At 34.5% G+C, this 14083-nt stretch overlaps 4 protein-coding genes across 4 annotated transcripts in view; 2 read left to right on the top strand and 2 right to left on the bottom strand.

Annotated features, from left to right (window-relative positions):
* LOC136413614 (jerky protein homolog-like) overlaps positions 1 to 14083 on the top strand; it is a 157129-nt gene that overhangs the window by 68287 nt on the left and 74759 nt on the right. The gene's annotated exons all lie outside the window — the stretch shown is intronic.
* On the bottom strand, positions 3823 to 4305 carry LOC136413651 (uncharacterized). The gene has a single exon (XM_066397328.1). It carries the CDS (start codon positions 4303 to 4305, stop codon positions 3823 to 3825), a length of 483 nt encoding a protein of 160 aa, XP_066253425.1.
* LOC136413371 (jerky protein homolog-like) lies at positions 5070 to 6678 on the bottom strand. The gene is made up of 2 exons (XM_066396891.1): positions 5816 to 6678; positions 5070 to 5750 (listed from the first exon to the last, which is right to left on the bottom strand). The coding sequence occupies exons 1-2, from the start codon at positions 5948 to 5950 to the stop codon at positions 5085 to 5087; spliced, it is 801 nt and encodes a 266-aa protein (XP_066252988.1). The 5' UTR covers positions 5951 to 6678; the 3' UTR covers positions 5070 to 5084.
* Positions 11321 to 12197, top strand: LOC136413650 (tigger transposable element-derived protein 6-like). The gene has a single exon (XM_066397326.1). The coding sequence runs from the start codon at positions 11604 to 11606 to the stop codon at positions 12195 to 12197; it is 594 nt and encodes a 197-aa protein (XP_066253423.1). The 5' UTR covers positions 11321 to 11603.

Genomic DNA, 14083 nt, shown 5'->3' with positions numbered 1-14083 from the left:
GTTTCTGATGCATGTGTAAGCAAAATTTTATTCCAGTTCGCCTTTTACAATTGGTCTGTATATGTTATCCAGTACACCTTATTTGTTTGTAAATTTTTTTAAAAATGGCTAAAAGTGTAAAACGGTCATCTACGTTACACGAAAACTGACAATTATAAATGATATTGAGAAAGGATTGTCTCAATCATTTGTGTATTCAAAAATTGGATTAAAAAAGTCCACAGTGTCAAATATTTGGAAGAATCGTGATAAAATTAAAAATGATTGGAAAACTAATTTCCAAAAGAAAAAAATGCGTTTGCTTTTACACTCCCGGGTTGATAAAATGTTATTTAAGTGGTTTCAACAAAAAAGAGCGAATACTTTCCCAATAAATGGGCCAATATTATAAATAAAGGCAGAGGAATTTGGAAAAATGATTGGCGATGACATTGTGGTGCACGTAATTTAGGTCAGGTGCTGATTGTGAGTACCTGATTTACTTCCTTACTTGTTCCTTTTTAGTTGTTAATAATTAGTTTATTTATAGCTGTATTATAATTTGGTTGTTGTCATAGATAGGTCTGGCAAACCACCAATTATTATTATTTTTTAGAGTATTTGTGAATAGTTACTTTTTGTCAAATTAGTTTATTTAAGTAGTTGTGAAGATTAAATAAAAACAGTTCTTTACTACATTCGCGATCGTCAACATCTTTTAACCAAAAGGACAATTGGTGACCCCGACAGAACTCAACGCATCAACCCTCTAGAACACAAGCTACCTCATCCAATCATGCCACGTTCTAGAACGATCCAGCCAGAAGCTAACATCAGCGAGCTCTCTATGGACCAAGAACCTCGAATCTTTATTAAAGCTCCACCATTTAGTAGAACAGATCCAGAATTGTGGTTTTCTCAATTGAAATCACAATTTTTTATCAATTCAACTTCAGACGACTTGAAATTCCACACTACTATCGGAATTATCGACACAAAAAGTTTGATTTGTGTTAGAGATCTAGTTATTAAACCTCCCATGAACAACAAATTCCAAACCTTTCGTCGCAAAGTATTGGATGCCCTCGTAGAATCTCAAGAAAAAAAGTATAAGAAACTTTTTTCGCAACTCCAACTCGGAGACAAAAAGCCTTCCATACTTCTATCCGAAATGAACAGCTTGGGAGGTTCTTCACTTCAAGAAGAGATGTTGAGAACCCTTTGAATGCAAAGATTACCTCACAATATGCAGACCATTTTAACGACATGTTCCTTGCCATTATCAGAAGTGGCGAATTTAGCCGATAAAATTGCTGATATAGAGTTTTCCCAAGTTTCTCAAATCAAGTCAGAGGTATGCACAAGCAGTCTCAATGAAATCAACAAAAATACATCCCCAGAAAAATTCAAGCCATCACTAAACGTTTGGATAAATTAAAGAGGCAAATCAGATCCCATTCAAAATTAAGATCTTCTAAATTTCGAAGCAATTCATCCAGCAGAGGTCTTCAAAATTCTTCATGGTGCTGGTACCATCAAAATTATCAAGAAAAAGCTCGCAAGTGTGTGTCTCCTAGTAACTACAAGAAGGAAAACTGACAATCGCGGCGTCGTGGGCAGCAGACGGCGCGGGTACAAAGGACTGCCAAGTGAAGATCATCAAGAACACCAATGAAGATAGACAAAAAAACATTAATATAATTAGTCACAGGTTAATTAGAAAAGAACCTTTAACTGATATTATATATATATATTTCCTTATAGATACTGGTTCTTATATTTCGTTGTTACCCAAATCTTTTCAAATACAACAAAATCAATCTCAATACACCTTATTTGCGGCCAACAACACACGTATTTCCACCTTCGGGACCAAGACTCTTACAGTTAGTTTAGGTCTCTGAAGAACATTTACATGGAATTTTATTGTGGCACAAACAAATCACGCAATTATTGGAGTTGATTTTCTTCACTATTTTAACATAATACTAGATTTGGGCAATAAACGAATTATCGACAGCACAACTAATCTGGCAAACAATGGTAAAATTTCTTGTCTTTCTACATCATCAGTTCATGCAATTCCTTCTTCATGCAAATATTTTGACATTTTGGTTCAATTTCCAGAAATTACAAAATTCTCATCTACTCCCTCATCACTAAAACATAGCACCTCTCACACTATTCTCACAGAAGGTTTTCCCATCTCTTCCAAACCTAGACGCCTTTCAGCAGAAAAACTTAAATTGGCAAAACAAGAAATTCAACACCTCATTAACTTAGGTATTTGTCGTCCTTCAAATAGTCCTTGGGCCAGCCCTCTCCATATGGTTCCCAAGAAAAACTCTTCCGATTGGCGACCGGTTGGAGACTATCGCAGACTCAACTCAATTACTGTGGTAGACAAATATCCAGTCCCCAATTTACATGACTTTTCTTATTTTCTCGAAGGAAAAACAATTTTTTCCACGATTGACCTCATCAGAGCATATCATCAAATCCCAGTTGAAGAAGAATCCATTCCAAAAACAGCCATAATCACACCTTTTGGATTGTTCTAATTTACAAGGATGGATTTGGATTTGGATTGAAAAACGCAGCACAATCATTCTTCTTCTTCTTCTCTTTTGTCTCGACATTCAAAGAGGATTCAAATGTTTACACCCCAGAAGCTAATAAAAGTAGGATTGTGTTGACTGTGAAACATGCTAGTTTACTAGCTATAGATACATTAGAGAGGCTTAATGGAATTTCTATAAGCCAACCAGAGCCAGTCTGCTTGTTGACACCTCTGGCAGGTGCAATCTTCTCCAAAGATGATCTATTATCATTGTCCAATGATGCAGGTATTGGTATAGAGAGATTGCTAAATATAGTAAATTCAAGCTGTCAGAGTGGTGGACAACACCTTGAATCATCTTGTATGGCAGTTGCAGCAATAGCATCTATTGTTGCTACTAGAAATCTTAAGGATACTAAAATGAGGCATGGTATCATAGGAAAGACTATAAAGCAGTATACAACTATGAAGAAGAAGTGGGTATCAGCAGATTTTGACATATACTACAATTATGCTTATGGAGGTATTCCTGCTAATTTATCTCCCATGAATTTAATTGATGCTTTTGACAATATTCAGAAAGTGTCTTTAACTAAAAGCACTGACTGCATCTAGGTCAACTGCAATGTCCTCTCATATCATAACACCTATTGGTACCCAGCATGGTGGATCGTCATCTTCATTAGGACAAGGAACAAGTCAAGCTTTGTGACTAGATCCTAAAGATATGTCATCACTGCTTAAGATCAAGCCAAGGCATAGCTAGTGAATATTTATAATGATAAGGTTCTATTTTTAAATGCTCTAAGGCAATAAGGAGGGAATAATATTAGTACTAATCCGTACGTTCCAGAGCTTATAGTTTATAAGAATGTTATTGAGTTAAAGTTATAGAATTAGTTTAGAATAGTTAGTTTTTAATGATAGTTGTAAGTCACTAGAGGTAGGAAATTTCTCCTTCTCATTATTTATTATGTCTTTAAATTATCTGAACGTAGTTGTACGTTGATTTTTGTTTAGGCTTAACTTGCTGCTAACCTGAACTAACCTGAACTAACCTTTTTTTTTTCTTTTTTTTTTATAGAGGTTTGGAAAAAATGCCTTTACGCATCCCAGGTCGCGGTGGTCTCATGTAATTTGACCTGGATATGTGGGACTCAGCGGCATCTTGTGCAATACCCACTAAAAAAACCCCTCTCCTCTCTTCACCCCTTCTTCCACCCGGAACCGCCGTCAAGCATTACTTCGGGTGGGGGGTGGTTTATAGCCTTTGCTTCCTTTGCTCACACATCTCTCTTTCGGTTTCCCGGTCCCCGCTCTGTCTTCGCGTCTGCGCCTTGCTTCTCCCGCTCTTTTTCCTCTGTTATCTTTATTTTCATTATCTTCTCAAAGTACCTTCTTATTGCGTTCCAGTTCTCTTCAAATCTCAATAGAAATTCACCACAGGTTTCTCTACTCACTTCTCTGGCGCATTTCCTCCTTAATTCTGATCTTAACTCAGCGAACCTGCAACACCCGAACACAGTGTGCTCCGGATCATCCGGCTCGCCGTAGAACCAACACGCATCAGTTTCCGATCTTCCAATTCTTTTCAGGTACGAGCCAGGAGGTCCTAAATTATCATACAACCTTCTAAATGTACACAGTGCAGGCTGTCGACGATCAAAAAACTGTTCAAAATATTGATCTGCAGCTCGAACAGCATTTAAGTTACACCGAATATAACACTCTACTATATTCCTCTTTTCGAGGTTTGAAAAATTCATTTTAAAAACTTATGCGCATTTACTAATAATTCCTCGTTTTGAAAAATTCTTTTCAAAGCAATTAAAAAACTTAAATTTATATCTGATTTAAATAATTCGAGCTGTCAGTGCCAAGCAAATAATAAATCAATATGAAAGATTTCATGGCCAACTATCTTAAAATTGCAATATCGGATTTAAAAAAGGCTATAAGTCCACCATTTTGAAAAATAACTTTCTGCTTATTGGTATCATTTTAAAGTATGAAAAAATACCTTTTTAAATAACTCATTACCTACTATGCTTTCCATTTAAAAAAATGCAAGTTTATGCCATATCTCAAAAATGACAGCTGTCAAAAAAAATCTAGATAGTTTATCTTTTTCAGGGCAAAATTATTTACAATGTTCGTATTTACACAATCACTCTAGAACCACTATTTAGACGACAATATCGATTAAAAGAAATCGACAAAATTTGGTTTTTGCTAAATATCTAGCAAGCCATGGACTTTTTCAAAAAACTAAAAGTGGCTTTAAATTGGTCTCCTAAAACTGCAATTCTTTCCCTATTTAACTGATTTCGTAACTCCGCTAGTTTCCAAGATCCCTTCACTAATCATCGAAAAAAACTCACCCTGTATGTATATAACAAAATGAACAAATATTTTAATAGAAACAAGTTTTTTTTAATTAGAAAAAAAAATCTGCAATTTTAGTTTGCGTAAATTTACGCTTAGCATTGTCTTCCAATGCCTGCGCCCTTAATTTACGAAGAACTAAAATATCCGTGTATGCTATTTATTTTTTTTCAGCCCAATCTAAAGCTTGGTTAAAAACTTGTATAGCTTGCGCGTCAGTCACTACACTTCCAATTTCAATGGGAACGTCCTCATCGTCTTCACTGTCTATATCTTCCTCCTTATTAACATTAATCGTCTGCGTATCTTCGTTCCACAAGTTAATATCAGCTGGAGTACAAACAACGTTGGGATTCACTACTTTCAATAAATTAACAACATCCAATGACGCACTGACAAGAACATCAGCACTGGATCGCAACTGTTCCCTAATTACGCTTAAGGGAATATCGTCTTCATCTTGATCATTGGTACAAAACAGATTCTTCCAACATTTTTGAATAGTTTGTTGATTAAGTGCATTCCAAGCCATATGCAAATTTAAAACAGCTTCTCGTAGTGTTACCTGTTTCAAAGCCTCAGATATGTTTTCAGGATTCTTTGACAAGACAGATGAAAGTAGAAACTTTCTGTAGTATAATTTGGTGAGCCTTATTGCGTTCTGGTCCATAGGCTGAATTAATGGACTTACGTTGGGCGGCATGTACATGACAAAAATTGACCCATCCTCGCTCCTCAGTTGTTGCTCTGGAGGATGACTTGGTGCATTATCTAATAGTAACAACGCTTTTATTGGAAGATGCTGTTTTTTCAGGAAATCTTTTACCTACAAATTAAATATAATCCTCAAATTATGAATAAAAATTTGTGACTAGAAAGTCATTGTCATACCTGAGGGACAAAACGCTTGTGGAACCATTTCAGAAATATACTGCTAGTCATCCAAGCGGTTTTGGAACAGTCATAATCAACAGGGATATCAAAATGTTTAAATGAACGCGGATTTTTTGCTTTTCCTATTATCATTGGCTTTATTTTGTGTGAACCATTAGCATTAGTGGAGGCTAGAAACGTTATTCATTGTTTTTCTGGCTTTCTACCCGGAGCAGATTTTTCAAATGTTGCAGCATAGGTTTTCTCTGGTAACATTTTCCAATAAAGACCACTTTCATCGGCGTTATAAATTTGTTCCATACTTTAATCTAGCTCTTTAATTGTTTTCATCAATTTTTCTTTGAATGGTTGTATCAATTGCGGTTGTGCTGATAATTTCTCACCTGATATCGACAGCAGTCGAATTCCATATCTTGTTTTAAATCGTTGTAGCCAACCATCACTAGCTACAAAATTTTCAATTTCTTTCAGTTTTGCATTTAGCAATTTAGCCCTCTCTTTTATTATTTCGCCACTAATTGGGACATGCTTTTCTCGTTATTTTAAAAACCACTTATACAGGAAATTTTCCATTTTAGGCGCCTTCGCATTTTTTAAAGTTTTTCTTTTTCCTAGCCCTCCAACTGTGTTGCACGATTTTCTTAAAATTTCTGTTTTTAAGCGCTTAATTTTACAGATTGTTGCCTTCGATACTCCATATTTTTTTGCTAATTGTGTTACTCCCGCACCTAGTGCAACCTCGTCTATGATTTTCACATTGTCACTCAATTTTAAACACTTTCTTTTATAGGATGTGGATGCCATTCTCGTGAAAACGCATAAACGCGAGCAACGTATTCGCTTAAGATCGAAAGTAAAATGTAAACTCTCATAAGGCCGACCCAGTGCGTGTCGCAAAGTATCACAGAGGTGAATCCCCTACATAAATCGGGGGAACTCCCCGATTTAAATCGAGAATAAACCGTCGGCAAAAACTGTTTACGTTATCGAGGGTACACATTGTTTACGTTATCGCGCGTTCCACTTAATCCTATAGTACGAATTTTGTGTTTACATTAGCGCAATGATTTCATTATCGCGTGTTTACGTTATCGAGCGTCTGCTCTATTGAAGATGATGATATTGGAGGAGAAACTGTTGTTACTACAAAAGAGGCTCTTAATTGTGTACACTCTTTACAACAATATTTCCTTCAGCAAGAGGACAGCAATGAGTTTTTTTCTAAATTACATAAAATTGAACTACCTTTGCAAAAAACTTACATTAAAAAAATCTCTATTCAAAGGAAAATAACAGATTTCCTTGAGAAATAATTATGAATAATGTAAATATCTATATATTAAATATTTTTATAGGGTTATCTAAAAAAACATTATTTTTTATATCTGTTCAATTAGGCATGGAAACGTATTTTTTTATAGTTATGTATGTAATTTGTTTGATTCTTATGAGATAGACACTCGGATATAATAAACTAAATCTCTCGGTCCCCTCGAGAATGTACATCAAATGTACACGAGTCACAAGATCTTCTGAAGAAAGGGCTTGAACCTTTTGGTAATAATAGGGATGAAAGACCTGTTCTTTCAAAGTCTCATATGCTGAACTTCTTGGAATATTTTCTTGAGTTGCAATTAATCTTACACTTGTGTTACAATTATTTTCAATGGCATTTAACACTCGTAGTTCTGCTGCAGAATTTCGGGTTCTTCGCGGACGTCCTGCCTCATGACGTCTTATTTTAAAAGATCCAAATTCTTTAATTTTAAATAGTATATACAAAGTGTCATGTAACGTGACAAAATAATAGAAATTTTAACAAAGCGTGCCATGAAAACAAGTGCATCATAAGAAATGTCAATAAAAACAAACACTTGGACACATGTCGAAAGTTGTTAGACAATTTCTTGTAAAATCGAGACTAACAGCAAGATAAAATGAATAATAATAATTATTCTAATGTCGAACTACGTGATATGCATTATTATTATGGTTTAGCTGGCGGTTAATCATGTACTGCAAGACATTTGTATGAAGAGGCATTTCCAAATAGGAGAATCCCTAATTCACGAATGTTCACTACTATCCATCAAAAACTGGGAGAATTTGGATCTTTTAAAATAAGACGTCATGAGGCAGAACGTCCGTGAAAAAACTGAAATCCTGTAGCAGAACTACGAGTGTTGAATGCCATTGAAAATAATCCTAACAAAAGTGTAAAATTAATTGCAACTCAAGAAAATATTCCAAGAAGTTTAGCACATGAGATTTTGAAGGAACAGGTTCTTTATCCCTATCATTACCAAAAGGTTCAAGCTCTTTCTCCAGAAGATCTTGTGACTCGTATACATTTTTGCAACTCGATTAGAAATATTTATAATGAAAATAATAATTTTATACGGTCTATTCTTTTTACGGATGAAGCTGGATTTGGTCACGATGGTTTAATTAATCTTTATAATGAACATTATTGGTCTGATAATAATCCTTACGTCCAGATTGAACGAGGTTTTCAAAAGAAATTCTCCGTTAACGTGTGGGCTGGAATTGTAGAAGACCACTTAATTGAACCCTATTTTTTTCCGCAAAGACTTACTAATGAACTTTATTTACATTTTTTAAGGCATAAATTGCCCATTCTATTAGAAAATGTACCTATCCGAATCAGGCAAACAATGTGGCTACTTCAAGACAGCGCGCCTCCACATTACAATTTAGCAGTGAGATAATTTTTGAATGAAAATCTTCCTGAAAGATGAATAGGACGTGGGGGGGTTGTATCGTGGGTTCCTAGATCCCCTGATTTAAATCCTATGGACTTCTTCTTTAGGGGATACCTTAAAACTATCGTATACAAAACACCGGTAAATAACGTTAAAGAGCTTAGGCAAAGAATCATTGACAACTGTGAATTAATTAGACAGAAGGCGGAGATATATCCTAAAATTCATTGGAACTTTTTAAAAAGAATTAATTTATGTTTGGAACTAGAAGGAGAACATTTTTAGATATTTTTATAAAATAAAATTTATTTATTTATTATTATTTCCTTAATTAATTTAATTAATTAAATTTTCACGTTACATGATACTTTGTGTATACTATTCAAAATCGATATTATTCGAAAACGAGGCCTTATTTCGAAGTCGGCAAAAAGTGCTTTTTTAATCTAGAAAACCATGCTTTTTCAATTCATGTGGTCAAAATGTAGGAAAAGTTATAATCAAAAAAGTTAGGGCTTAAAATGGCCTAAGCCGGCCCGTTTAACACACATCTAAATAAGATTTTTAAATTTCGTTTAAGTTTTTTAATTTATCATAAAAATCTGAGTTAACAATCAAAATTTCATGACTTTACCTCAAATCGTTTCGAATATATCTATAAAAAAACCATCTTCAGGCTTCACGTTTTAAAAGGGTCTAGCTCCCTTAGGGTCCATTTACCGATCTATGTTTATATGAGGTTTTCTACCTATTTTTTTGTCATACAATCATCCCTTGAAATATTTACCTCTAATTTCCGGACACTCTGTATATACAGGGTGACAATTTGAAAACGAACAGCATTTAATATTTCTCTAACTATTAACAATATGAAAATTTGGCGAAACACGTCAAGTGAGATATCAAGGGTGTTAAGGACTTTAGGTTATTGTTTTCTTGCCGTAGTTTGCTTAGTTAATTTATTTGTATTTTCATCCCTTAAGTTACGCCTATGTGTATCGATACGTATTTGAAGGATTCCATCTGGGCGCCAGACCATCGTACCCACCAGGCCATATCGAAGGGCTCTTTATGGCTGGGAAATACGCTGCTCGTCAAAGGGAGCTTTCTAAATTGGACCATTGCCGCGATCCGCAGTTCGGCGGATCTGCAATACTTCAATGAAAGCGGCTTGTATAGGTATTTGCCAGATGGCGGCGATTTGTGACCTTAGGCGCAACCATTGCCCGTAAGGGCTTCTGGTATTGGTGCGCCCCTGGTTAGAGTTCCTCGGGTTTAGTACTTAAGGGATGATCGCAGTAATTTTGATCTCTTTTGACAAGTGCTCGCTCTAGACATGTGATCGTAAACATAGTTCGTAATCTTCCCAACTAAGCAAACTCCCACTTCATACTTAGACCAATACTTTATCATTATTTATATAAGTGAAAATTAATACAGTCCACTTTCGTAAACCAAATTGTTGTTTTCGTGGTTTTCGTTTATCGAAGGAACCTCAACAAAGGGGGTTAACTTTTGAGGTATTTGTCGTTGTAGTATTTCATTCAAGCCACTGAGCCCCAGAGTGTCTACTCTTAAAATTTTAAATAGCAACTCCCAATTTTTAGGTCATTTTTGAGAACCTTATAAAATTTTAAATATATAGCATCCTTTTTTTGTGGAAAAAATATTTTTTTCTCAAAATTTAAGTGATTTACTTCACAATTTGATGAAACGCTTAAAACCGATTCCAGTGTAGGTAATGTGTGTAATTTTAAATTGCATTGCGTATGCAAGTTTTAAGGGGGTTCCACTATCATATCCACTTCCTAAAGGGCATAATAAATCTAGTGAAAATATAAAGTTCCTACTTTTATTACTCGATCTCTACTACTCGACTCGATAAATCGAAATGGAGAAGAATGAAATGCAATGTTTTGACGTTTTACCTTTGTTAGTTCCACTATAACAAATTTTTTTTACACAGAAGATTTTTGCCAATTTTGACCTAAAACATTTTTATCTTCGAAAGTTAACATTTTAGACTAAAAGTTGATCTGAAATTCAACATAGAATCATAAAAAAATGATAATAAACATCACCATTCCATTTAAAATAGCAAAGTTGTTATTAATTTCCAGTATTTCCGGAAGTGCCACCATCTTGAAAATATTTTCAATCAATAGATCTTGGGCTCAAATAGTTACATACCAAATTTTAACTTTCTAGCTTCCACGATTCTCTAAATACTTCTAATGGGCACTCAACTAAAGACACCCTGTATATACAGGTTTATTTACGCTATACAGCGCGGAATATTGTGGCTAAAATACCAGACTTTCAACTACAGTGAAAGCTCCCGTAACGGGCAGCTCTAATAAACGACCATCTCCCTTAAACAGCCAAATTTTTTGTAACCGATTTTAGTTCTATATTTTAACACATAAGGCACATTCCCATAAGCGGGCGCTCCTATAAACGCCCGCTCCTATAAACGCCCGCGGGCAACATGCTTCATACCCAAAACCAAGAAAATATCTCCCATAAACGGCCACGAAGCTCCAATAGCCGGGCGAATTAGATTTTAACGTACTATTACGTTACATGCGTTATGGGGATGCTCTTGGCTGTTGCCTGTTGTGGCCATTTCTTTATTTGACATATTTTATTTATAATGTTTACATCGAATGCAGTTGTCATTCATGTTATAATTGATTAATAGTTATTATGTCTAGCAAATAATTCTTGTTTGTTGTTCTTCGTAGTCTTGTGGTTCGTTGGTACTTCTAATACGGAATTATATTTGGTCTAGTGTGAATAATTCATGATTATAATGAAAAGAGAGAAACCGATAGCAAAGGTTACGGGCAGCGTGATTCCTGCAACCTAAGTTTTGTAGGGCATTCAATTACGATTTCTGGAAAATTAAACTTGTGTCCGAGACGAATCGACGCGTACATTTTTTAAGTTCGGTGATCAGTGATTTCCCTTGAATTTTTGAGGATTTACCGTTTAACTTTAAAACGAGTTCTTCTTTATCCTTTGTGCTCTAAAGAATCGAACGTTGCGTTTATTACATAATAATGTCACCGAAAAAAAGAATGTTAACACTAAAAGAAAAGATGGAAATAGTAAATGTAATTGACAAAGAAAAACTATCAACTCGGACTATAGCATCGCGATTTCACATAGGAAAGACGCAAGCTACGATGATAGCAAAAAATAAAGAGGATATCCGACGTTTGTGGCAGTCTGGTGCAAATGAACACCAAAAAAAGAGGTTTTTCAAAACTGAAGGCTGGAACATTGACAAGGCATGTTTCGAGTGGTTTATAAATGCTAGAAATCGAAGGATTCCTATATCAGGTGGGCTTGTAAAAGAAAAAGCTAAAGAAATTGCGGAAAAATTTGGCTACAAAAATTTTAGTGCATCTGATGGATGGCTTAAAAAGTGGCGGAAAAGACACAATATTAGTTTTAAATACATTTCTGGTGAAGCAGCTGATGTAAATCAAGAGACAGTTGATGAATTTTTGGAGAAACTTCCTTCTTTGTTACGCGGATATCAATGCGAAGATATTTACAACGCCGATGAAAGCAGCCTTTTTAGCAACAATAGAAAACTGTTACAGAAAAGCTGGATTCAGAAAATCGGATACGAAACTTCCCCATTTTGACCCCGAAGACGACTTGCCGTTGTCTGTACTTGTGATAATGATGAGAGCTACTAAAGAGTTGAATGTTACTAATGACCAGAATCTAGAAGAGTTTATAAACATCGATCAAAACACACCGACTGAAGATGATGATTTCGAAAATCAGGTTACAGCATTCAGTCAACATAATGAAAACAACGAGACACATGACGAAATAGAGGACGTTGAAGAAGAAGAAAATAAAATAAAGTGCTACAATGAAGCTTTAAATTACATTAGAGAACTGAAAAACTTTTCTAAGGGCGACTATGTGGCTTTTGAACAGATCAAGAATTTGGAATGTCATTATCAGAAGTGCCGTATAGAAGAACAGCGAAGAAAGTTTAAGCAGCCGAGTATTTTAAAATTTTTTCAAGCTGCTCCTAAATAACTTGTTTTTTTTTAAATTTTTTTTTACAATTTTACATTTTTTTGTGTTTGCATGTCCATATTACATACTATTTATTATACATATATGCTATATATCACATATTATGTATGTATTGTACATATCATACTATGTGCATTTATCAATAAAAAAACTAATTCCTATTTAATAAAGTTTTCCCTTAAGCGGGCACCTCCCATAAGCGGGCATAAAAGTTGAAACCGTGACTGCCCGCTTATGAGAGCTTTCACTATATATGGGAATTTATTGTGGCTACTTTTTAAAATTATTTTCATATTATACAAAGTGTCCCAAAATCCCTAAAAGTATCAAAATTGTGTTTTTTTTAATGGAACCCTCTGTATATTATTGCATTCTCCGATCAAAATAAGTGTATGTTTTAATAAGGTTTACAATACCTAAAACTTAAGGTTTTTTAAATAATTTGAATTTTATCAAAATTTGACCTAATTTTCATGTTTTAAACACTTAACACGTTAGCTACCACGCGTCACATATATGTGACATAGGTGTGAAATACAAAAGTGCATCAAGTCACACATATGTGACATGGACAATCGGCTTTCAAATGGAAAAATCGGTTTCTGTTTACGATTTATCAACTCAATTCCTAGAGGTGGTTAATCCATTAATTCGGTAATATGTCCCTTTTCACATGGTTTTAATCTAATCGTTTATTTATAATCTTTTTCGTATATTGTTTTTGTGACACTATAAAGTAGCATTATTAGGGCTTGTGTAATACATATGTCCGTCGATCATTGGTATGGTTTATTTGTTCTAATTAATTTTTATTAGATGTAGGTTTAGGTTTACATTTGTAATCAAATACCCTTTTCGGAGTATTCTGTTCGCGCCAGTCATATTTAAATTATGCTTTTACTTAAAGATTTATTTAAATATAAATATCCTAGCGGATTTATTATTGAAGAATCCGTTTTTGAGATATTTATGAACGCTCCAACACGCAACACATACAAGACACATACATGGATAAGTTTTTCTACTCGGGTGTTCATAGGGAAAATTAATAATGCGGAATTATGGACAACAAAGGGATTTACTTCCAGTCAAATGTACATGTGGTTCTGCTTTACCCGTCAAGCAAAAATGTCTTATTCAAATTTCACGGTGTGCTGAGTAAGGGAAATGCGGTACCACACAGAAGCCGCTATCAGTTTCTAAACCTGAACAAAATTTGGCTAATTGGATTGAATTGCTGAGGTAGTTTCTTGAGATAAACATATACATATAAAAACCGATATAATGTCCTATACATTGCTAGTTTCTGAATCAAGCAACCACAAACTGGATCAGTAATTGTAAAAGTTTATACAGTGAAGTTAGTGAAGTTCTCAATATTTTGCTAAAAAAAATTCGAACATAAACTAATATTTCCAGGTAAACAATTTACAGAAAATTTTATTGTTCAATGTACCTTTTTATTATTGAACAAATA

Source organism: Euwallacea similis, chromosome 14 (assembly GCF_039881205.1).
Source record: "Euwallacea similis isolate ESF13 chromosome 14, ESF131.1, whole genome shotgun sequence".
Taxonomy (NCBI): domain Eukaryota; kingdom Metazoa; phylum Arthropoda; class Insecta; order Coleoptera; family Curculionidae; genus Euwallacea; species Euwallacea similis.
This window is presented reverse-complemented; position numbering and strand designations above follow the sequence as displayed.